This window comes from Barbatula barbatula, assembly GCF_947034865.1.
Source record: "Barbatula barbatula genome assembly, chromosome: 17".
Lineage (NCBI taxonomy): Eukaryota > Metazoa > Chordata > Actinopteri > Cypriniformes > Nemacheilidae > Barbatula > Barbatula barbatula.
In genome coordinates this window covers 18,512,123-18,537,509 of record NC_136780.1, presented here as the reverse complement: position 1 = coordinate 18,537,509, position 25,387 = coordinate 18,512,123, and the positions used below count along the sequence as shown (strand labels likewise).

General features: G+C 37.7%; 3 protein-coding genes across 8 annotated transcripts in view; 2 read left to right on the top strand and 1 right to left on the bottom strand.

The window, feature by feature from the left end:
* The window catches only part of slc9a8 (solute carrier family 9 member 8), a 34,558-nt gene extending 22,638 nt beyond the window's left edge, over positions 1–11,920 (bottom strand). The window contains exons 1-3 of the mRNA XM_079478045.1: positions 11,421–11,920; positions 11,025–11,206; positions 5,745–5,825 (exon numbers count right to left, since the gene is read on the bottom strand). Of these exons, the coding sequence (XP_079334171.1) occupies positions 5,745–5,825; positions 11,025–11,206; positions 11,421–11,635 (478 nt within the window). The 5' untranslated portion in view covers positions 11,636–11,920. The remainder of the gene's footprint in view (positions 1–5,744; positions 5,826–11,024; positions 11,207–11,420) is intronic.
* A 1,364-nt stretch (positions 11,921–13,284) lies between these two features.
* On the top strand, positions 13,285–22,739 carry aar2 (AAR2 splicing factor). Of its 6 annotated transcripts, none has more exons than XM_079478590.1 (5): positions 13,285–13,380; positions 13,550–13,674; positions 17,372–18,130; positions 20,650–20,879; positions 21,705–22,441. In XM_079478590.1, the coding sequence occupies exons 3-5, from the start codon at positions 17,377–17,379 to the stop codon at positions 21,870–21,872; spliced, it is 1,152 nt and encodes a 383-aa protein (XP_079334716.1). In that variant the 5' UTR covers positions 13,285–13,380; positions 13,550–13,674; positions 17,372–17,376; the 3' UTR covers positions 21,873–22,441. The 6 variants fall into 6 exon arrangements, with proteins under 6 accessions (XP_079334716.1, XP_079334717.1, XP_079334715.1 ...); XM_079478591.1 differs by having other exon boundaries at positions 13,296–13,380; positions 13,550–13,690; positions 21,705–22,739; XM_079478589.1 differs by having other exon boundaries at positions 13,319–13,460.
* A 1,888-nt stretch (positions 22,740–24,627) lies between these two features.
* hm13 (histocompatibility (minor) 13) overlaps positions 24,628–25,387 on the top strand; it is a 39,473-nt gene continuing 38,713 nt past the window's right edge. Inside the window, exon 1 of the mRNA XM_079478477.1 lies at positions 24,628–25,232. Coding sequence (XP_079334603.1) covers positions 25,041–25,232 — 192 coding nt within the window. The 5' untranslated portion in view covers positions 24,628–25,040. The remainder of the gene's footprint in view (positions 25,233–25,387) is intronic.

The following is a 25,387-nucleotide window of genomic DNA, read 5'->3' as shown; positions in this document are numbered from 1 at the left end:
TGTAGATATTATCCAAATTATCTTTGGCTTAAACGATCAGAATCATAAAACTTAAGTAAAGACGTAATGTAGCAATCTCTGTTAGACTATCATTACTGTTGTGTTGAATGTAAAGCAGGTCGCTTGTGGAATCCTTTGTGCTGAAGCTGACTTCTGGCAAAACTACAAATTATTCAGTAAATGTTGCTTCTATTTATTTCATTCCTGACTCTTCATTCATCCTAACTGGTGTAAGGATCTTTACTGTAAATTCTTTAATTAAAGGAACCAACTTCAGACATTAAATTGGCATATATTTCACCTTAAGCTGTCCCAGGTGTATATATCTTCTATAAGAGGACCACAGTCTGCGATATACTGAATGATACCCTAGCTCTTCTCAAATTTACAATCGTGGTGAATGGCGGCCAATATTTTGAAGCTCCAAAAATATATCCGTCATGAAACTAATTAATATGCCGTATGACGTAAGCCACATTTATTTTGTCATACATCATTTGTTGAGTCAGAGATCAGCCTTCTGCTGGAACTCGACTCTCTCGTGAACACGTATATAGCCGTTGCAAGAGCAATGTCATTCCTACAATGAACATTTTTGCCCCGCTAAAGATTTGATTATTGAATTTGAATTATGAGCAATGTAGATGAATTCCACGCTTGTGATGACTGCAAGAAAGAACAAATAGAGACCCTTGAGAGTTGAGGGCGAGTAAAATATAGGCTAATTTAATTTCTGGAGTGAACCGTTCCATTTATCTCACAGTTATTGTCAATACTGGTATACTGCGACACACCTAATACACACAAATCAGGATGGGGCGAAAACCTTTTTCACATCACAGCACACAACTTAGTAGGCCAAAATCATTTCTAAGATAAATTACATAATACACAACAGAAACAAGACATTTTGTGAACACATGACAGTTGTTTACATGTATACTACTGGGTCATTCCGTGTCAAATCTACCAAATTTTGACTTTTTCCCCCGCTCAATTTTTTATATTTATGATATTTCACTGAAGCAAGACCAACATCTGAAGTCCAAGGCCATGAAAGACAAAATGTTAAATGTATGTATGTAAAGGTTATAAATTGATTTGCATTTCAGTCAGTGAAATAAGTATTTGATTCCCTTCTAACCAGCAAAAATTCTGGCTCCATAGATTGGTTCTGTGCCTATATGGAGACAGATTAGTCCAGTCACTTTAAGAAAGTACTCCTAAATCAGCTTGTTATGAATATTAAAGATGCCTGCCTATAGAATCTGTAGTTTTCATTTCAACCTCTCCACCACCATGGTCAAGACCAAATACTGTACGTTTCAAAGTATGTCAGGGACAAGATTGTAGACCTGCACAAACCTGGAATAGGCTACAGACAGATGCTTGGTGAGAAGGAAACAACTGTTGGTGCCATTATTTGGAAATAGAAGAATTACAAAATAACTATGAATTGTCCTTGGTCTGGTGCTCCCTGCAAGATTTCCCCAATGGGGTAAATATGATCATGAGAAAAGTTAAAGATCAGCCCAGAACTACACGGAAGAAACCTGTAAGTGATTTCAAGACCGTTGGGACCACAGTTAGCAAGCAAACCATTGGTAACACACTATCCCACAATAGATTGAAATTCTGAAGCACCTGCAAGGTCCTCCTGTCCAAGAAGGCCCGCTTGGCTCATCTGAAGTTTGACAATGAACATCAAAATGATTCAGAAAAGGCTTTGGAGAAAGTGCTGTGAGACTAAAATTGACTCCTGTTTTTGGAGTGAGAGAAAAACTGACTATGACCCCAAGAACACCATCCATAAAGAGAAACACAGTGTTGGAAACATTATGCTTTAGGTCTTTTTCTCTACTCGGGTACAGGATGACTTCACCTCATTGAAGTGCTGAGGGACGGGCCCATGTACCATCAAATATTGGGCAAGAACCTCCTCCACTTAACTAGATCACTGAAGATGGGTCGTGGATTTACCTTTAACATGAAAAACCAAAGAGTGGCTTAAGGAGCAGCACATTAAATGTCCTAACCAGTCTCTTGACCCTAGTCCTATAGAACATCTGTGAAGGAGGCTAATACTCCAATCTGCTCAGCGACAGCCAAGAAACCTAAAAGAATCACAGAGGAGTGGACTCAAATGTATCCTGACACATGTGCAAACCTGGTGACCAACTATCAGAAATGTCTGACCTCTGTGCTTGCCAACAAGGGTTTCTCTAGTAAAAAGTTATGTTTTGCTCGGGCATCAAATATTTATTTTGCTGACTGTAATGCAAATAAAATATAACCATTATATAAAGTATTTTACCCTGATTTTTTTATTCTGTCTCTATCAGTTAAAATAAACCCACCATAAAAATGATAGACCCTTCACTTCTTTGTAAGCAGGCAAGCTTCCTAAATCAGTAGGGGATCAAATCATTACTTCCCTCACTGTATGCGAAAGTACACCAAGAGAGCGTCCACTTGTGTTTGAATTATTGAACCATGTGAATCTTTAAATAAAGCCAGTAGCAGTCCAGCCGACCTCGTCCTCTTCCTTCTTTTTATATGATCTTTGCTACAATCTATTAGCAAAATCTGTTGTCTTTAACAATCCTTTTTGTGTTCTATTTTACAAAGTTCACACACCATTAAGAGATACCTTCATGTCTTTTTAGATTCTTTTGAATAAAAAACATTTATTTTGGGAACAACATTTAAAAGCCCCTATATGGTTCAGTCCTAGAGATATGAGATCCAAATATGGCTTCAAGAGTAAACTGTAAAATGTACACATTGTCCGTCATCAAAATCCAAATGTGGGTCAATTAGCCAAAATCTGGAACTTTATTTATTTTGAGAGGAATGTCTGAAGAACAAATAATGTTGAAACAAAAATCTATAATTTTCCTATCTATAAAAACAACTTCCTTGAACACATCCATTTCACTGTCTTTTTGGCACCAAGTCAAAAATGATTGGGTTGAGGCACATTAACTTGCTCTAAATGTGTTATTCATAAGATTCTATATTTGTTTGAGGTTCAGGGAAATTTAGATAAACAGATGTTGTTAATTATGTCCCGAGCACAAATGGTGTGAGGAATTGATCAATTTGTTGTTATCTGCTAAATGAATTGCATTTTTGAGAGCCAAACCATGCATGAAATCTCAAAAAAGCTTGTATAAGTTTGAGAGGTGGCAAAAATGTACGTCTGATATTGATTTCAGAATCAATTGCGGCAAAATGGCTCTTTAGCGCCACCTACAAAGTCTCATTTAACATTTCAACAGCTATTAATTAAACAATCCAGGTGAGGCAAATTGTGGGGTTTTTCAAATACACACACATACAGAGTCCTACCACACTAGTGGAATCAAGAAGTTCTTCTAAAATACATTTACGTGAAATAGCGTGTAAGGGCTGCTTTATTGAAATTTTGTAGGTGGCACTATAGAGCCATTTTGCCATCAGACATAAATGATTTTATACAGTTGGTACTAAACCAGAATGCATTTAGATTCCTGCTCTAACCATTGATTTTGTAGTGCATGATTTCATGAGTAACAGTCAGTAGAAAGTGGAAATAGATTTGAAGAAAGTGATTTCTGATCAACACGCTTCACTGTCTCTCTCAGAGTCTGCTGTGATGCATCATATGCTCAAATAGCCTGGTTTATTAATACGTCTTTATCGTTTTAGCATTTTTTTTAAATGCGGTCGATTTTCTTTCATATTTCCGCAAGCACTGATCATTCATTAACGTGAATGTTATTGCTACAACTATCCACTAGATGTCACTTTTCCTTTTACAACCTGTGGATGTTACAACAAGGAGCATATCGCTCATTCATTGCTTCATTAACACGGCGGTGTGTCGTCGAATTTACCATCAGCTTCACATTAGGACATCACAGAACCCTTATTGGACCCCTATAGTTTGCCTATAGAGCAAACAAGTCTGTTGAGGATGCAGTTAACAGGGGGCTGCATTTTGTCCTGAAACATCTGGATAGACCACCAACCTATGTGAGGATCCTGTTTGTGGACTTCAGCTCCGCTTTCAACACCATCATCCCATCACTGCTCCAGACGAAGTTAACCCAGCTATCTGTTCCTGGCTCTATCTGTCAATTGATCACCAGGTTTGAGTATTAAATGTCAAATTATGTGTTTTAGGAACTCTTAGACCGGAAGACCCCATAGACTCCCATTATATGAGGCAAAGAAGGCTGCCGATCTCCCAAACAATCTTCTTTATGGTTCTACTCAAGAGAAAATGTCACCTACATCTCGGATGGCTAAACAGCAAATTGGTGTTTTTGGGTGAACTATCCCATTAATGAAATTTTGGTAACTGGTTTTCACACTGAGATTATCTTAAATAATATTAAATTGTACTGCAGGTTATTTTTATGCTATATGGTTTAGTTTAAGTGATGTGGTGGTAAATTTGACAAGTATTACCATGCTGTATCTACACAATATAGACACAAACATTTGTAATATGCAGGCACTTCAGCTCCCCCTAGTGTCTTCTATGGAGATGTGCAATAATTGCGATGATCTGAAAGCATGAGACAATTATCGAGACAGCCCCACTGGTAATGAACATTTGCTATGGCTGAATGCAGAGCGGAAGTGCTTTCATATAAATTGAAATCTTTTTTGTATTAACACAGTGTTCCTAATAAATCTCCTTACTGCACTCATTCGTTTCCTGCATTGGACCAACATATAAAATATGACTTAAAAACTGAATTCCTTGGATCCTACTTTTCCCAATTCTCTGCCATCTCTCCTGTTCTGGAGGGTGGTATAGCAACAGCAAATCACAACGGGAGTTGCGGAAAGGAGCAGGGCCAATGGCATTTGTTGTCACAAAATCGCAGTGTTTTTAAAAACGAATGTAGGTAAACTATCATGCATAAACTGAAGTGAATTGTTTACCTTTAGATCTTTATTTATGCTTCTTATTTGTATATTTGTAATATATTGCATTTTGAATGTAATATGGCAATGGAATGTACTAAATGGGTTTAGTTTTCACAGAGTTAATGACTGTATGCGATTCCATCAATAATTATGTAAATTAGTTGTTCATTTATAGAGTCTTGTTGTCTTCTGTATATTTAGTATTTCTCTTTGATAAAGAAAAAGTACTTGTTATCCGAATACTCGACGGAATAATTGGTAGAATACTTGATTGCTATAATAAACGATAGCTACAGCCCAAGAGTGAAAACTACTACTAAATGCAGTTCCCAAAAGAAATGCACAAGAATCTAAAAGGACATAAAGTTTCTGGAATGGTTCTGGAGTTACAGGCATGCAAAGTTTGTAAAAGAAAACATGAATAAAGCCTTTTTCAAATTTTTGAACTGTCACCATTGGCATAACATGCAACAAGGATTCCCAAAGACAACAGACTTTACCAATCGGTTTGAAAATAAAATAATGATGCTGACATATTTCTCATGTAATTTTCACCCCTTCTAATATGCCTCCAAATTTAAGGTGAAATTTGTCATTTTTATCCCCCTTTACAAATTAGTGGATTACTCAGTAAATATTTATCCATGCCCTTTAATATTTTGGCTTTCGTCACTTAAGATGTTTGTCGTGCTTCTGTAATATTAAAAATTAAACAAATTGAGCCGGGGACCTCTGGTTAACGCAGAATGACCATTTTGCAGTTATCATTAAGGCCTATCCATTTGCTCTGCCCAACACCAAATAAACAAATTGTCACTTACCTAGAGAGACCACAGCCACACTCTCAGGCAAAAAGTGCAGCTTGAATTTGATCAGCAGATGAACCAAAATAATACATATACCTGAAAAATAAAGATACTCTTTAAAAAATGCTAACAAAACCAAAATTTGCCCTATTAGCCAAATATTTAAATAAGTAGCAAGTAATTACTACAAGTATACTGCATTGATGTAGCCTGACCTACCAGTGCAGTGTTTCCTCTACCATTACCTTAGAGGGGGCTCTGCGCACCGCCCCTCCAACTGCACCCCCCATGAAGTCAAGTTCATTTTAGTTTTTCTATATAGCACCATATCACAAGAGAAGTCATTTAAGGTGACCTTTCCTATAGAACATGTCTTTACCTTGTTCTTTTATTAAACAAACTTAATAGCATTATGGTATTTATCTGCATGTCATTTCTTCTCCGCAATAGAGTTCAACCCGATGCGCGAGCGCACACATGCGCGCCCATACACAGGAAAGCACACTCCCACCAGCGGACAGAAACGCGTGTGGGAAAATATGTTGTGTCAACCGCATGAAAAGCAAACAGATACAAATATTTTCATTTTTAAACGCTCCCGGGTTGGTATAAATGGCCTTTTTCCTTCTGCTCCGAATCTAAGTACAGCGCAAAACTATCTAAAACTCACGTTAGCGTCCAACTGCCTACATTTACAAACTTTTTGTTTTTGAGGAGGCAATTTTTCTGAAAGACATTTCAGACATACAATCTGCTGTTTCTTCCATGTTTGGCCTCATCTTCACCTTGGATTTTGAATACCCAAAAAAACTAAAATATACTTTTCAGGTAATTTAGAAGGTGTTTATGCAAATTGGCACTAACTGCTCTGCAGGAGTGCAGTCCCTGAAAACTAAACTCTCACTGTGAATGTTGAGATGTTAGCATCTTTGAAGTTAAACGGATATTAACAACTTCATGTTAAAATGTGAAACATTCGAAAGGATTGTTGAACTGAATTGTTAAACTTTGTTTGGGAATGGTAAAGGCCGTTTGATGTTTATTGTTGTTAATATTTTATTTTTAAATGGTCACTTTCGGTTTTGCAAGGTTACAGTCCCTGAAAACTAAACTCTGGCTGAGAATGTTGACATTTTGGTGTGAGCATATTTTGTAGTAAACAAATATTAGCATCTTAATGTTAAAAGTTGTATGTTGTTTTTTTACGTTTCTTTACTGTGCCATTTTATTTTAATTTAATTTGTACTATTTTTTTATTTATTTAGTTAATTATTTGTTTGTAAATGTTAATGGTGATTGCAGTGTATTTTGCAAGGAATATGTTGACATTGTTGAAAGGTGGGCAGACCATTCAGTGTTGAACTGCTTTGTTTTAAGTTGCAGTTCTAAAAAACTTTATATTTTACATGTTTATTGGTGTTTTAATGTTTTAAGCATTCAAATAAATAGTCAATGCCTTAATATGTTATGAAAGTGAATCTTCATATAAGTTAGTTTTTTATTGATTAAGAATATTTTCCAGGATTCTTTTATTTTATTGACTGTCATTTTTTATGTTAGGAAGTATTGCTTTTATTTTTATTTTAATGAAAAAATAAAGCATATTTTGCATTAAGTGAATGCATGGCTGAAAAGATGAGTCTTTAATCTAGATTTAAATTGGGCGAGTGTGTCTGATCCTCAAATAATATCAGGAAGGCTATTCAAGAGTTTAGGTGCTATGTATGAGAAAGCTCGCAAAACCTAATACTAAGGATAAGACATCTTATAGGCCTCCAGGGCACCACACAGATTTTATTAAAGAATTTGGTGGGTTCTTATCAGAGCTAGTTCTGGCCGCAGACAGAGATCTTGTTGTTGGTGACTTTAACATCCATGTAGATAATGATACAGATGCTTTAGGAATGGCTTTCAAAGACACTTTTAACTCCATGGGCTTTAGACAACATGTGTCAGGACCGACTCACAGCCCGACACCGTGGTATAATGAACACACTAAGGCTCTAAACTAAGCGGCATGAAAATTGGAGCGCAACTTTAAGAAAACTAAATTAGAGGTATTTAGTACAGCATGGAAGGATAGTATTCGAAAATACAGGAAGATTCGCCTACTTTTCATCCATAATAGAAGAAAACCTAGGATTGATGCTGGTTTTTATTTAACAGTGGCTAAATAAATTTAAAAATCGTCAGCGACTTCTGATTCTGTATATCAGCATAGCAATGATGAGTTTATGAACAATTTCACAAATAAAATCTATTAGAGAAAGATATTAGAGAAAAAATTATAACCATGCAACCAGAAGTGAAACCCGCTGAACAAACAACTAACTACAGCGCCTCTAAGGAGAAATTGCTATTATTTTCTACTGTAGATCCCGATGAACTATCTAAATCAACTACATGCATGCTAGACCCTATACAAAAATCTACCGAAAGAGATGCTCCCAGAAATTATAGATCCTCTTCTTAGCATTATTAACTGATCTCTGACACTAGGACAGCGTTTCTAAAACTGTGGGGCGCGCCCCACTGGTGGGGAATAGAGACGTGACAGATGGGGCGCGCCGAACGGGAGGAAATGTTCCTTTTTATGCCTTGTATGGAAACGTGAGATCAAATCTTCCGGCATTTTGTATTCATGGTTACAAATAAAATTGTAGTGAGGTAGGCGGGGAGAGATCCGGGATTCGAGGCCGGTGCGTGAATGATAACGAGCTGTACGCGCACTGGTCTGGTATCACGGAGGGGATTGTGAACCATAAGTGGACGAGCGTCAGTGAGAGAGGACCGGGCCCGGAAATTGTGTTTGTCTTTTAAGTCCTTGTTAATTTGATTTGATTAAAGATGTTAAATGTTCGCCGGTTCCCCCCCTCCTTCCTTCCCTTCATGGAACTTTGTTACACTGGTGCCGCAAACCAATAGTACGGTGCGCGTTCAGCTGACGCTCGTTATCATTCACGCACCGGCCTCGAATCCAGGCTCTCGTCCCGCCTACCTCGCTACAGAAATTGTTAACCTTTTGAGCGGTATCCGGTTTGGTCCCATATATGGGATATTATTTCCGTGCGCCTACGGTCTATTCAAATATAATTTGACGACGTGTGTTATTCACATCAGACAGACATAGTGGAAGTAACTATAAAGTTTACAAGAGTTAAAGTTCTCGGAGTTCACCGGCCACTTTCTTGCATGTATTTCGGGAGAAACTGATGACAGACAAAACTCTCTGAACTGCGTCGTAAAGAAACATGGTTGCACCCGTCTCACGTAGATCAAGATTATTTATAAATGACCAAACACACTCAATTACACATTTTTGAGAATCGGAATATCAGATAGTTGATGACATGGTAAGCAAGTTTGTGAATATTTTTTTAAATAAAAAAGAAATTAAGGCGATCTGTCATAAGGTGTGGCTGCGGTGTGTCACGTGACAAATATGACGCGTCGCCATGGAAACATTAAAGGGGTAATCATTACTAGTCTACATGGAGTCTATATTAAAAGAACATTAGATATGAGACCCCGAGAAAAACGTAACCTGGAACCGAAGTGCCAAAATAACGTGACATCGGCATATTAATTGTAACGGAAAAAACTTTCGCAGCCATATTTAAATGTTTTTTTTTTACAGATTTCAAAATGGCACTTTTATATCTTTTCTATTTTTGAAAGTTATTATGACACAGCTGCACTTTTATTTTCTTTATTTTAGAACTTTCTGTTATTTGATGTATATAGTTTGTATTTTAGATTCAACTTGTTACCCTGTTACTACTTGTTAGTTCAATAAATTGGAACATGTTAAGCTTGTTGCGCATTTCATTAGCATTGTGTTGGGGCGATGGGGGCAGGTGGGGCTTGAAAATTCCCCCTTGTCTAAAGTGGGGAATGACCAAAAAAGTTTGAGAACCACTGCACTAGGACATGTGCCAAAGCATATAATGTGGCTGTTATAAGGCCCCTTGTCAGAAACAACCAACTCAACCCTAGAAAACTAGTTGACGACAGACCTATATCGAATTTACATTTCATATAAAAAGTTCTGGAAATGTCTCAACTAAATTATGTTCCTTCCTCCAAAGGAATGACATCAATGAAGATTTAGAGCACATCACAGTACAGAGACTGCTTTGAACAGAGTTACAAATGATCTGCTTATGGCGTCTGACCGAGGTTGTATCTCCTTATTTGTGCTGCTAGACCTTAGTTCTGCATTCGACACCAATGACCACAGCACACTCCTACATAGACTCGAAAATGATGTCAGCATTAAGGGAATTGCTTTGAAATGGCTTAGATCTTATATAACTGACCGTTTTCAATATGTAGCAAGAAACATGACATATGTATGACATATCGCTTATTGCTCCCCGAATTCTTTGTAAGTCGCTTTGCATAAAAGCGTCTGCTAAATGACTAAATGTAAACTGTAAATGTAAAAATGTAAATGAGGTGTCACAGAGCTCAGTCTTAGGGTCTATACTCTTCGCATTATTCATGCTACCTCTAGGAGATATAATAAAGCGAGTTAGCTTTCACTGTTATGCTGATGATACGCAACTTTATATTTCCTCAAAGCCTCATGAAACACAGCAATTCCATAGTCGATATAAAAAACTGGATGAGTAACAATTTTTTATTACTGAACTCTGACAAAACTGAAGTGTCATTTATTGGACCGAAAACCGCCATACGTAACAACAAAGAATACTGCTGAACTATTGACGGATGTACCACAAAACCCTTGTCGTCAGTTAATAATCTTGGTGTTTTATTCGATAGTACTCTGTCATTAGAGAACCATGTCTCCAACACCTGTAAAATTGCGTTTTCCATCTTAAAAATATATCTAAACTATGTCATATGCTGTCACCATCACATGCAGAGAAGTTAATTCATGCCTTTATGACATCAAGACTAGATTACTGTAATGCGGTGTAAATTAGGTGGTTGCCCTGCATGCTTATTAAAAAAACTCCAACTGGTCCAAAATGCAGGAGCTCGAGCATTATTGATTTTGCTAAGCCATTTTGATTAAGCTATAAAAGATTTTCCATTTCATGCTTCTGTAGTATAGCATGTTCATTATTTTGAGGATGAAGCAAAGACGCAGGAGTGTTTCTTTTGCATAGCAGTGTGTTTATTTGGGTGCCGATTTCAAATACCCAAATAGCATCCAGCCCCTATAATAACCTTGCTTTGGATTCAATGTTTTTATAAAATTTGAATCGTTAAGTTTAATAGTCAACGAAAGAATGTCCCACACAATGTTAAATAACAGTTACGCACCAATTACTAGCAGACTGAAGAAGATGGTCATCCCACTGGACTGCTCCTCTTCCTGGGCTTTGACCCCTGTCTGCTCCGGCAGGATTGGCTCGTCGTTTTTAGGAGGTGCTGGGGTTGTGTGCTTAGGCACATGTGTTGTTGTTTGAACGGTTTCATTGCTGGAGATTTCTGTGTCATTTAACCTGCCAAAATAATATGAATGGCAACGTTTCATAAACATTCAATTAAGAATATCCTATGACATTATATAGGCCTACTGACAGATATGTTGACACTTGAATGCGTTTTGTATGCTCTGTACTTCTGAATGATAACCATTGCTATTACTTTCAATACGTTTCGAATACGAAAACACATCATTTCTGTCGTCAAATGGAAATGATATGTAATGAATACCTGATCGCCGTTACTGTGTCTCCACCAGTGTTACTCTGGTCGTGTACATCACTGTCAGCTGTATCACTGAAAGACTCTTCATTAGTTTGACTGTGTGTTAGATCACCTGCCGCCGCAAACCGCCCGCAAATAGCCGCCAATACGATGACCAATAACACGCAGATGCTAACAGCGCGATTACTAACACTGTTTTGTACTGACACGATTGCATTCATACTTATAAACTCGCAAGATTTAAAACCGAAAATGTACACTCATGTCGCTACGATCCATGTAAGTTAGGACAAATTCAACGTCATCATTGTGTTCCCGGAAACCGGAAACTGGGAAATGTAGCTTTCGTTGTTTTTCGATATTCGTTTGAGGCAGAAAACAATTAAAGAAATGCAAACATCATTCTTTAACATTTATGTAATCTATTATAATATTTACAAAATTGTATCGTAACACAAAGCCTTGTATTTAATGGACAAGCTCTGACGTCACATGCAGATATGATCACTGGGAGTTAGAAGAAAGTTGTATTTTATTATGGAAGGCCAAAAGGGACAAAACAGCTGTGTCCCAATTCGACCGGCTTCCAGACTCGGGAGGGCTCAATCCGGTTATATTAGAAATGGAACAGCAGAGTAGGCTACTTGCTGAGTCAGTCAATCAAATACATGCAATCCTAGTTCATTCATATTTTTTATTTTGATGTAGCTTTAGGCTTAAACGGAGTTCAATGAAATAACATGACAAAACACAACAGTGCTTTTTGTCGTTTTTATTTAAAAAATACTCTGATTTTATTGAAATATGTGGCCAAAACACAATGCTTTATTATAAAGTGTATGAAGATTGTACAATAGAAAATATGACAAGGAAATAATTTAGTCAAAAGTAACGTTAATCCAGTAGGCAGCGCTCTGGTACAAAATTAAATCATCTTCGTTTGCTTACGAAGAGGATGAATATGCAATAAGGTCAGCTGCAAAAACATCTGCTCCGGGTGTATGTGTGTTCTCGACTTAGTGCGTGTGTTCACTAATCTCTGGATGGGTTAAATGCAGAGGTCACATTTCGGGTACGGGTCACCATATCTGACAAATAGGTCACTTTCACTTTTTAAATACTGACAGTAGTTTATTTTTACAGCAAAAAAGGCTCTTGCGCTGCCGCAAGCTGGTAGTAAATCTTGCCCAATTTGTATTACTTTAATAGTTTTCCTGTCTAACTGCGAGTTCTGTTTTCCAAGTCTTTGTTACATATACAATTATATTTTAGATCAAATCTTGCAATTTACAAGCCTCTGTTTTTTTGTTTGAGCAATTTCGGCATTCCAGTAGGTGGTGGTAAAGCTTTGTGGTTATGTAAACACGTAATTTACCGGTTAACATTCCATTTTAAACTATGCATTAAAAAGAAACTATGCATCGGACCTATGCCATAGACTATGCAGAGCCACGTACCCTACGTATCTGAAAATGTAACAAAGCATCATTTTGACACAGACCGCAAGCGCTGTTATTGGTTTGCATGAACCCCTTCTTCAGGTAAAAAAAACTCTCTGATAGCATCGCGTTTAGTCATACGCATGAATTATCGAAGTAAATTATTTGTTTTCCTGTATTTAACAACACAAGCTGTAACAAAAGTGACTGTTTACTTATCGTTATCACTACTAATGCTTCTTTTGTCAAAAAACACAACAAGCTGCTTCTTCTGCACTTGTCTTTTTACACAAGTAACATGCCCGTGGATACTGACGACTAGTGGTCATTGCCTGTCCATGCGGACAACAACGCAGAAGTATAAACAAAAAAATCGACGCGTTGTGACGCACAAGTAAAAATTTAGTTTCACACTTTCTGTTCCTTTTGGCCTTCCATAAACGACACCATTTCCGCTTCACTCTGGATGACAAAACTCGTGGCTCAACACAGGCGGAAACCCATCGCTCTTCTATCGCATGCAATAGGTTATTGGCTGCACACACACAGAAAACGGGGTTAATTTAGCAGATCTTGAAAACATATATTTTAAAATATATTTACTATGGTATGGTATTTTCTTAAGGGCAAAGACAAATGACTTTTATTATGATGTGTGTCGAAGATAACGTAACTTTGTTTCTTGATTCACATCAGATTAAGGCCTTTCCGATGACTTTTTAGATGATAAGTGAACGGCCTTCAAACCACAAGAAGACGTATAAAACCAGAAGGAAGTACACCGTGAATCGGGAAAGAAAACGGGGGTACTTCTGGACAAGGTATAATCGGATTTAGGTGAAGATGCATAACAATTGTATTTTGATTTTACTATTACACATATTGCACCTGTTTTTCTTTTTGTTATTCTTGTGACATGTGGTTTTCGTTTATATCTGTTTACCTTGACTGCATTCACAGGCAGTGAATTTCAACCTCAAAATGTAGCTAGAATCTCCGCATATAATCCATGAAATTGCCTCTAAACGCTGTGCACATTTTCTTATGTTGTCGAGTAACTACAGAGGGTTTGGGATGGCGGAAAGTTGTAAAAAAACACACAAAATCCTTACAGTAGAAATATTGTGATTTTTCATAACATAATTTCATTACTTTTTGTTACGTTTAGGTGAAAAAAGTAAAAAAAAACGTAAAAGTAACATTTATTTCTCTTGAGACGTAATCATTGAGGTTACATTTTTTCAGGTATATTTTACAAGCATTTTTGCCTTTAATTTTGAATGGACAGTGGAGAACAGACAGGAAAGCATTGGATAGAGACAGTGTGGGACCGGCAATAGAGAATGTGGCGATGACGTCACGGCGTGTTGCATGCTGGGTCTCTCAGCCATATATGTAGGTTTGTAACGGCTCTTTTCTGCTAGGGAAATCAGTTCAATATTTTTCTGTTTGACTTGATTTATTTATATTTTTCACCACTCTAATCTCTTCATACAACTGTAAGCAAAGGCAAGGTGAGAGCCTTTGTAAACAATCACTAGTAAACAAACTACGAAGATGGCATTGCAGCTCTCTGGAACGCGAGCTGGAAACTGGAAGTTGTTGAATATAGTGGTTAGTTTGTTTGTTTGCGCACAAAAAGTATCCTCGTTGCATTATATTAATGTATACTGAACCACCAGAATTGCCTTTGTTTTCTTTAGGCACTTTCAGCGCTTTGAAGATTAGTTGCGTTGCGAGTCAGAACGCTTCCAAAGCTACCTTAATTTGCGTTTTTGGGGATAATGGAGGTCACAAAGATGTTAAACTACTTGAGGGTGTGTAATTAATGGAAGAATTTTCATTTCTGGCCTGAGTTGCCCTTTAAGCTAAGTGTAAATTGAAAACCGAAAAGAAAAGCATTTGCTTAGGCTTGTGTGTGTGTCTGTTAGGGCACAGAAGAACACACCGCCTTGTTAAAAGATTGCTAGCATTACGGTTTTATGAATAATGAAACAGGAATATAATGCAAAGCTTGCTCATCTATATCCGTAAATGGATCAATAGGTTTGTTGTTTTAGCAGTCCAGTCATCATCCATCAGTGATTTAATGTGTGGTGTAGCAGTCTAAAGCAGTCGTTTATTGCTCTTTTCTGACATTCAAAGACTACAATCCGCTCCAGTTGAAAGAAAAAGTTGTTAAATGTGTTGAGTCCAGTCATAGAATGTTTTTCCTCAGCTTTAATAAAAGATCGGGTAAAGAGAAATCAGAGAATCTTTTCTAAACACATCATAAATGTTAGAAATATATTGCTGAAACACGTTAGAAATACTCTTGTTGTGGAATTGTGGAGTTAAACCATATAACAGTTTTTCACCAATTCTGTGTTCAGGATTTTCTTGGTGCACCCAAAACGGTTACTCGATGACGAAACGAGCGTCTGAGCATGCATGGCCCCGCCCCTAGCGGTATTTGACAGTTGAGAAACGATGTTATGAAAATGGCCGCTTTGCCGTGAGTGGGTGTGGTTTCAGTGTTGACAGCCAACACACCCCCAGCGTTTGAGAGCTGCCTATTTTTCCAAGATTTACTTATCTTATTTACTTGGATGTTTTATTCTATATTCAAATTTGACTGGGTGGTTAATAACAAACTTTTCTGTTGTGTGACGAACACAGAACAGATATTGTAATGTCACTTTACCCAGACTTTAATGCTCTAACAGATCTCCCTTCTGCTGCTGTCTGCACTAAACCAAGCACGTAAGTGCCGAATTTGCCCTTAAAATTAAATGTCCCACCTTACAAATGCCCTGGCCCTATATCGGCACACTAACCACAGGGCTATGGAGAGGATCGGAGATGACGTATTTTTGTATGTAAAACCCGGAAGTGAGTTAGCATTTTAGGACTTTCAGTTCCATCGCTTCAAAGTCTATGGGTTTTTTGAATGGATTTTTGGTAAATTGCCTGAAATAAGGTCTGTGGTAAACAAAACCTCTAAATATTTTCATGTTTTATTCTATGACATAAAACACACCAATTATAACCCGCTTGTGTTTTTTTTAAAGCCTTATTGTTTTTTTAAAACGGCTTTTGCTTAAAGAGAATACTGCAACATGGGCACAAATCTCTTCAAACATAGATGCGGATTCATTCATGGAGTAATTACTAACCAGGGAACACTTTTTTAATAAAGTTTGAAATATCAAGCGACCTTAAGTGTAGTCTATTTATAGCATCGTGTTAGCTTTCAAAAGTTACTTCTGGGTTAACCTACAAAAATATGTTATCTTTGAGTCTATCCATTGGCGCTGACATGATTTAATTTCTGCCTTGAAATGTAATGGTTGCCTTTCTGAAATAAAACCAGAAATAATGACCTGGGCCTGACAAAGGCAGTTATCGAATTGAGACGCAGCTATGGATTTATCTTATAAAGATCTTTGCACTTGCAAATAAGCTTTTCATTTTTATTTGCTTACCAAACAGACTTTCAAAGCCACACAGGTTAATATGTACACAATTATTACTAATCGTATCCCTAATAAACTGCTGAAAACGGCTCTGTTACTATATCTTGTTCGGTCACATTGATTATTGCCAATTACTTTACATGAATCACATGTTTTCCATTTAAAACTGCGTTGTGTAGTTTGCATCAGTGGATCAGTGGAACATTTATATCGTTGTAAAATGTGACATTAGTGGCTTAACAACCATTATTTTGCAACAACACGTGACATGTTGCACCAGGGTTGGCTCAATTACAAAATGTTGTCTTCGGTACAGTACTAGAAACTAATACCGGTAATATCGGTACCACATTGGTGCCATAGGTGATCAATAACCAGCCCCAAAATAAATTATTAAAAAAAATATTAAGAAGACTGCATGAAACTGCTGTAACTGCTTTAATGCATATTTTATGTAGCACAATCTTATTTTTACACTTACTGAAAAATGCTTAGGTTAAAGTATATAGACTAGTATATAGAACAATTCCATTTTGAACAACAATTACATTTTTCAAGTTGTTCAACTTAACAGTAGCATTCAAGATGAAAACTGAATGATCAATAAAAATAAAACACTGCAGAGTCTTCGGTGTATTAAATAAATATGCAATGACTATAAATAAAGCCACAAAAGTTTAATTTTCTCTTTAATAAGTGACACAGATTCATTAGGTTACTGTCACTTTAAGGCAAATTCTATTGTCATGCAGATATACAGGTGCTGGTCATATATTAGAATATCATCAAAAAGTTTATTTATTTCACTAATTCCATTAAAAAAGTTAAACTTTTATATTATTTTCATTCATTACACACTGATATATATTACACACTGACTGATATATTTCAAATGTTTTTCTTTAAATTTTGATGATTATAACGTGAGTCTCACAGCAAATGCATGATAGTTGGCACCCCTGTGTTTGACCCATTAAGATAATTGATTATTTAGCTCATGTTGTCATCTTCATTCAACAATAAAATAATAAACAGATGGCAATGATGTGAATGTTATTTACAGAAGAAATGTTAGGAACAGACATGGACAACGAGGTGGCTCGTGGATTGTTTGAAGAAGGAGCCACTCTTGTTCTACTTGGTGTTCCTGAAGGAATAGAGTTGGGACTCGATTACAAAACCTGGACGTTGGGTCCTCGGTTCCGTGGGGTGAAAATGATTCCTCCAGGACTTCACTTTCTCCATTACTGCTCCGCTAGCACTGAAAGCGCCCGTGGAGACATTGGCCCTAGAAGAGGCCTGTTCCTGTCCCTGAAACCTCGGGAGGTGATCATAGCACACTGGAACAAAAATAATGATGATCTGGACATCTCTCAAAATGCTGAGGAAGTTGAACGTACAAGGGACAATCTTCAAGAACTGGATACGTATTTGGGGCCATACCCATATGACACACTTCGCAAATGGGTTTCCCTGACTGACAGACTAAGTCAGGAGCTAGCCAGCGCTTTGCAACCCCTCAGTGGTAGGGTGTCCTTTAGTGATATGGTTCCAGAACTGCAGCTGACCCATACTAAAGACAGGGCAGAGCACAATCTTCCCCGCAATGACCAGGAATGTCAGAGTATGAAGGAGGGATTGGACAGACTGCCACGGATGAAACAAAGAGAAGGCACAGAGTTACGCTTTTCACACATTCCCAGTCAGGTCTACCCTCCTGGGGCCACACCTGCTCAGATCACCAAATATAGTATGGATCTGAGCTACACGCTCAACTGTGTCCTTGACAGTCATTATAGATACCAGCCACTCAATATACTAGGTGAGTTCAAATTCACTTACAGTCTAGTGACTGCAAAGCATCATGGGAAAAGTCACTCAGAACAGTGCTTTGCTCGCTTTTGAGACAATAGCCAAATGTATATGACATTTAAAGTCACCATGAAACCGTGTTTCCCACAGAATTTTGACAGACAGTGCATACGTAAAGTATTCACCGCGCTTCACTTTTGAGATAATGACACTGTGAGAGAAGTTTGTTTGAAATCTTTGCAGATGTATTAAAAATAAAAAAATAAAAAAGCACATGTACATAAAGTAAGTATTCACAACCTTTGCTCAATACTTTGTTGAAGCATTTTTGACACCAACTACAGCCTCAAGTCTTTTTGAGTATAATGCTACAAGCTTGTCACACCTATTTTTGGGCCGTTTCTCCCATTCGGTTTTGCAAGATCTCCCAAGCTCCATCTGGTTGGATGGGGAGCGTCGGTGCACAGCCATTCTCAGATCTCTCCAGAGATGTTCAATTGGGTTAAAGTCTGGGCTCTGGCTGGGCCACTAAAGGACATTCACAGAGTTGTCCTGTAGCCACTCCTTTGTTATCTTGGCTGTGTGCTTAGGGTCATTGTCCTGTTGGAAAATGAACCTTCGCCCCAGTCTGAAGTCCAGAGCGCTCCGGAGCAGGTTTTCATTGAGGATCTCTCCGTACATTGCTGCATTCATCTTTCCCTCGATGACTAGTCTCCCAGTTCCTGCAGCTGAAAAACATCCCCACAGCATGATGCTGCCACCACCATGCTTCACTGTAGGGATGGTATTGGCCAGGTGATGAGCGGTGCCTGGTTTCCTCCAGACAAAGAATTCAATCTTTGTTTCATCAGACCAGAGAATTTTGTTTCTCATGGTCTGAGAGTCCTTAAGGTGCCTTTTGGCAAACTCCAGGCGGGCTGTCATGTGCCTTTTACTGAGAAGTGGCTTCCGTCTGTCCACTCTGCCATACAGGCCTGATTGGTGGAGTGCTGCAGAGATGGTTGTTCTTCTAGAAGGTTCTCCTCTCTCCACAGAGACATGCTGGAGCTATGTGACAGTGACCATCAGGTTCTTGGTCACCTCCCCGACAAAAACAAACCAAGGCCCTTCTCCCCGATCACTCAGTTTGGCCGGGCAGCCAGCTCTAGGAAGAATCCTGATGGTTGCAAACTTCTTCCATTGGTTTATGGAGGCCACCTTGATCATTGGGACCTTCAAGGCTGCAGAAATGTTTCTGTACCCTTCCCCAGATCTGTACCTCGATACAATCCTGTCTCAGAGGTCTACAGACAATTCCTTGGACTTCATGGCTTGGTTTGTGCTCTGACAAGCACTGTTAACTGTGGGACCATATATAGACATTTCCAAGTCATGTCCAATCAGCTGAATTTACCACAGGTGGACTCCAATCAAGTTGTAGAAACATCTCAAGGAAAATCAGTGGAAACAGGATGCACTTGAGCAAAATTTTGAGTGTCAAGGCAAAGTCTATGAATACTTATGTACATGTGCTTTTTTCGTTTTTATTTTTAATAAATTTGCAAAGATTTCAACAAACTTCTTTCATATTGTCATTATGAAAAAAAAAAATGAATTGAATAAATTTTGGAATAAGGCCGTTACATGACAAAATATGTACAAAGTGAAGCGCTGTGAATACTTTCCAGGTGCACTGTATTAGCATATTTGTGACGTTATCCCGTCTTGTTTGCGTCGTGTTAGTGTAAGCACTTGATATCTGTTTTTCTTCTACTCTCTGATCTGTCACATTATTTACAACTGAATGCCACCAGTAGCCACTTTAACTGCTGCTAAAATCCTGATTTATTAACACAACAATATCGTACAAAATCACAATACAGTACATCTACATTATAGAGCAGTAATATGCTGTTTTGAATGTGTCGCTGTATTATGAACACTTCTTTGTTTTTAAATGCAAATTGCAGTAAATACACTACACGTCGCTACCTACACTTGCGATTGAGAGGCCGAGGGCTCGCTCACACATGTAGCTCATCAGAAGAGAATGCATGCGAACACGGAAGAGGATGCAGCAGAGATAGTTATTATCATGGATGGATCAAAATTAACAAATGTGATACCAAATTTACTTGGGCGGTCTGCCCGGGTATATTCATGGCTGCCCAAGTAAATGCATTGTTTGGGAACGCTGGGAAAATTCTATGTGTTTTACAGTGTTACAGTGATCAAAAACATTAAGCTCCTCTCCCCCTCTCAACAACAGCCCGCTCTACCTTTCGGTCTAATTTCAGAACTGTTTTTCCTCGGTTACACGCCACGATAAAGAAGTCAATTGCAACTTCCGTTTCATGGTGACTTGATTAAATTTTTTCAATAGTACAACTTGGAATATCATAACACTATTGTGAAACAAATATTGCGGTAGTTTGCTGTATCGATATTTTTGCACAGCCCTAATTCTGATGTACATCAAAGTTTTGTTAAAATGATCAAAAATGCCTGTGGGGATTTTCAAAATGAAATACTTTTTCTTTCTTTGTGTAGGAGAGTTACAGTTTGCGTTTGTTTGCTTCCTCATTGGAAATGTATACGAGGCCTTTGAGCACTGGAAAACACTGTTGTCTCTGCTCTGTCGCTCTGAAGAGGCCATTAAAGAAAAGAAGGATTTGTATCTAGGTCTCATCTCTGTGCTCTACCACCAGCTGGGAGAAATCCCTCCAGACTTCTTTGTTGATATTGTGTCCCAGTGCAACTTTCTTACCTCCACTCTTCAGGTAAGATTCATTTTATTTTTTAAATTCTTTTTGTTTAAACTAATCGAAAATTAAATGAATGACTGACAGATTTTGTTTTCCATTTCAACATAAAAGTAACATCTTTAGAATGGTTTTCATTTGGCACATAATACAGACACTCATTTTGCTATAATAAAGTCAAACCGAAAGAACTAGGGATGCTTCTACACCTTAGCCTAAATTTCAAATAAAGGCTAAAGATTTAAGAGCGGCCATACACCTTAAGATTTTGGACCGATTATTTAACCGCTCCTGATCGTGTCAGAGCCTATCCGATCCCAAATCGTAGATTTCAAATATGTTTGATTTATGGTAGGTGATCTCCCATAATTGTTTTGAGAATAAAGTATGATTAAAAACTAATAAATAACAATGTTGGAAACACAGGTTTTTGTGGAACGTATTCCAAAGGCTGGATTCAAATAACTGATTTGTACATATTACAGTGTGACACCTAGCAACAATCGCAAAGGACTTTTTAAAACCGCATAATGCGCAGCCAGACAAAATGGCAAATAGCAACAGGGGTGCATAATATTGGCGTTATGATTGGTCAGGTCAATTGACCTTAAAAAAAAACCCGAAATGATGTTCACTGCATATGACGCTTTAAATTACTATTTTCTGTAATTTTTCATGGTTTTGAACATTTTAAACATGTTCTTGCTGTGATTGCAAACTATGGTTAATTGCCAGTCATTTTAGTCATATATTTTTTTATTACAGCAAAAATCTGTAAAAAACAACAGCCATTTGTTGTTCAATGGAAAGAAATGGAAAAATAGTAACTTTCTGTCTCTTCAGGACTTTTTCCAGTTTGTCAGCAGCCCTGGAGTCGACAGGACCTTGCGCAAAAAAGCAGAAAAATTTCAAGCCCACCTGACCAAAAAGTTTCGGTGGGATTTTGATGCAGATCTTGAGGATTGTGCTCCAGTGGTGGTGGTCCTTCCAGATGGAGTAACAGTTGACTGATACTGTTTGATGATCCATTTTCTTGCTGTGTTTGCAAATATGTCTTAAATTGTTAAATGGACACAGCCAACATCGAAAAGTCCAGCAACTGCATAGTCTCCTGTCACATTCTACATGTGTTTTGACCATTTCAATTTATTAAAGTAAATTTTTTCACTTATGTCTGTCGTGTTCGCTTTTTATTTTATTTATATCAAATATGACCAGTGTGCCAGAGGCCAGCATACAGGATCCCAAACGATGGTTCCTCGCCACTGTTTGCCTGGCCGGGGGGCTGCTAGAATTTTAAAGTTGTATTTAATTAACACTGCATAATTTATAGTCTGTTTAATATTTGACCTGTGTTTCTCTCGCCTCGTCTTGGGTGTGTGATAGGAGATGGCCCCTCTGCGTGTTTGTCTGCTTGTGCGTTTGTATGTGTGTCTGTCTTCTGTGTTTTCACCTTTTTTGTTTCAACTTGCATTACCTTATATGTTTTGCTTATAGTACATATGTTTTCTTGTACAGCTGCTTTGTAACAATGAAAATTGTAAAAAGCGCTATATAAATAAAGTTTACTGGACTTGAATTGACTTAAAATTTAAGGGAAGATCCTGTAAATAAAAAAGTAATTCAGAAAACATCTTAACCCTTAAAAGAGGTCTAAAGGTCCAAAATCTGTAGGAGTATGGACGAGGACCTAAGATGCTTAAGAGCAGCAGAGGAAATCCACGAAACGGGAAGAGGGATGCATGACAGTACGTTTATATACACAGCACATTAGATTGTGCAGGAATCAAGTTTGTGATATATCTTACACGCTAAAATCTCTGACAATGTGCAGAAATACAATTGCACAGAAATAAAAGCATGGAACTGGAAAAATGCAACTATGCAGCATTAATGATTTGGGTCTGTTACAACCTTCCATATGCAAAGTGATGACACAATCACAGCACTTTCAGAAGCTCATTGTTTTGCTGTTCATTTCCTTTCAAATGCATTAAGCATGACATTGACTGCACGATAAATAAAGAATAAATGAATAGTTTATTTGCAAAGACAGAGAAATACGTTTAAAGAAAAAATTTTAAATCATGATTTTTTTATAGAGCGTTCCAATTAATATCTCAAACTGCAGTTGGTTGTTTTGATTAAGTAATAATAACCAAAAATACACCAAACTTACACAACATAAAAACATGACTACATAATACAAAAGATGCATTTTTCAAATTGAAACAGAGTTATCTGTTTTTTCAAATACTTCATGTAGGCCTATATAGTGCTTGTGTGTAGGTGAGTATGGTAAAAAAGGAAAAAATTCTCCTTTTAATAGACCCTATAATTAAAAGTGCTCTTTTTTTTCGCTGATGGGCACCCAACCAATCACAGTCTTTAAAAAACTGGGACATACCCAGCAACGGGGTCAGCCCCAACTCCTAACTGAGATGAAAGTTTTTGTCTTTTCCTTGCTCAGAGCTGCTCTAAGATTGGTCCTGGATCCCTTTAAACTAAGACGTTTTAAGCTAAATTAGGAGCTTAGAGGCTTTAAAGTGATACTTCACCCAAAAATGAACATTATGTCATAATTACTCAGCTTCAATTGTTCCAATCTGTATACATTTATTTGTTTTGATAAACACAGATAAAAGGAATTTGGAAGAATGCTTATAACCAAAAAGATTTAGCCCCCCATTGACTCCCATTGTAGGACAATTGCTTTATACATTTCTTTGTTTTGTTGAACACAAAAGAAGATATTTTGAAGAATGTAGTACAGCAAACAGTTCTGGGGCACTTTTGACTACCACATTTTTTCCCCTATGGTAGTCAATGGGGGACAATAACTGTTTGGTTACAAGCATTCTTCCAAATATATTTCTCTGTGTTCATCAGAACAAATTTATACAGATTTAGGAAAAGATGACAGAATTTTCATTTTAGGGTGAAGTATCACTTTAAGCTAAGACTCCTAGGTAGAAGTTTTTAAGCTAAATTAGGAGCGTTCTTAGAGGATTCTTTAAGAATATGGGTTGTTAAGGAGTGTGTGTGTGTGGGGGGGGGGTAGATGATGACAGAATTCAATTTGTTTGGTGAACTGCAAAATTCTTAGAAATGTGGGCGTTTCCCCTTAAAATTACAGAAAATATCCTAGTAAAGAAAAAAGTAGTTCATCGATCATCTTAACCCTTACAAGAGCTCTTAGGGTCCACAATTTTAGGAGTAGCGAGGAGGACTTTTAAGAGACTTTTGAAAAGAAATTAGACGAAACATGGAAAGTGAGAAGAAATGTGTTGCCATGCACGACAATTTCCTTTTCTTGTATTACTGCTTTAATGCAATGCAAATAGTAAAAGCGCTCTAAAATAAAATGACATTGAATTGTATGACAGTGAGTTAATAAGACCCAACAAACTGGATTGTGCAGTTTGTGACCGATCCTATTAAAGACACGCTAACACAGAAATGACATAGGGCCAGAAATCAAGAAATCACTACATTAACATATTTAGTAAATGGAGAAATGTAGCGGAGATGATTTGGTTCCGTCACAACCTTCTATAGTGATCACACAAACAATAACAGCACTTACAGAAACGTATTGTGTCACTGTTCATTTTCAAGCAAATACGTTGACATTAACAGCATGGTAGATAAAAAAATATATATATGCAGTGTGTGTGCGTGAGTACAGTAAAACAGAAAAAATACTTGCCCAATTCCCAATGAATGACCCTACGCTTAAAGGGCTCCTTTTTCCTTCTTGGCCAACGCGCCAATCACAGTCTTTGAAAAGAAAAGCGGGGTCAGCCCCGCCTTCTCACTAACATAAAAGTTTTTGTATTTTAATCGCTCAGAGTTGCTCTCAGATCGGACCTGAATCGCTTTCAACTCAGAATCCTACGTAAAGTTTTTAAGATAAATTAAGAGCTTTTTTAAGAAGAAAAAAGTTTTTTTTTAATAAGTAGCAGTAGCCTTCGTCCTCCGTGCAGTTAGGTGTCAGTATTGTGAGTGTTTTTCTATGCGAACAGTGAAGAAAACCTCAGGGGTTCACAGCACTGAATTAGGAAACGTGGCCTTAAGAGCAAACCGAGCGCACATCCACGAGAAGTACCGTGAGTTGACACGACATCTACCCAAAGATTACGTTATCACTTGTAGTTTAACGCGCATACACGCTGAAACATGGCGGACGTAGACCAGAGCGCTGCGGTGTCAGACGGATCCAGTAACGCTTCGGATGTGGTGAACGGGACTGCGGAACGGTTTGTGTCCAGCGCCGAGGGCACTGCACTGGCATACGGCAGCCTGCTGCTCATGGCCCTCCTGCCCATCTTTTTTGGAGCCTTGAGATCTGTGTGCTGCTCTAAGTCTAAGGTATAGTTTTACAAATGTCTATATAATCGTGGACAATCGTGTAGACTTGACCTATTTATAAGACAATAATATAAACTCGTATAAGAGCCAGATGAAATGATGATGATGATAAATAATTTTTTATGAAAATTGAAATGGAAATATGAATTAAAGTC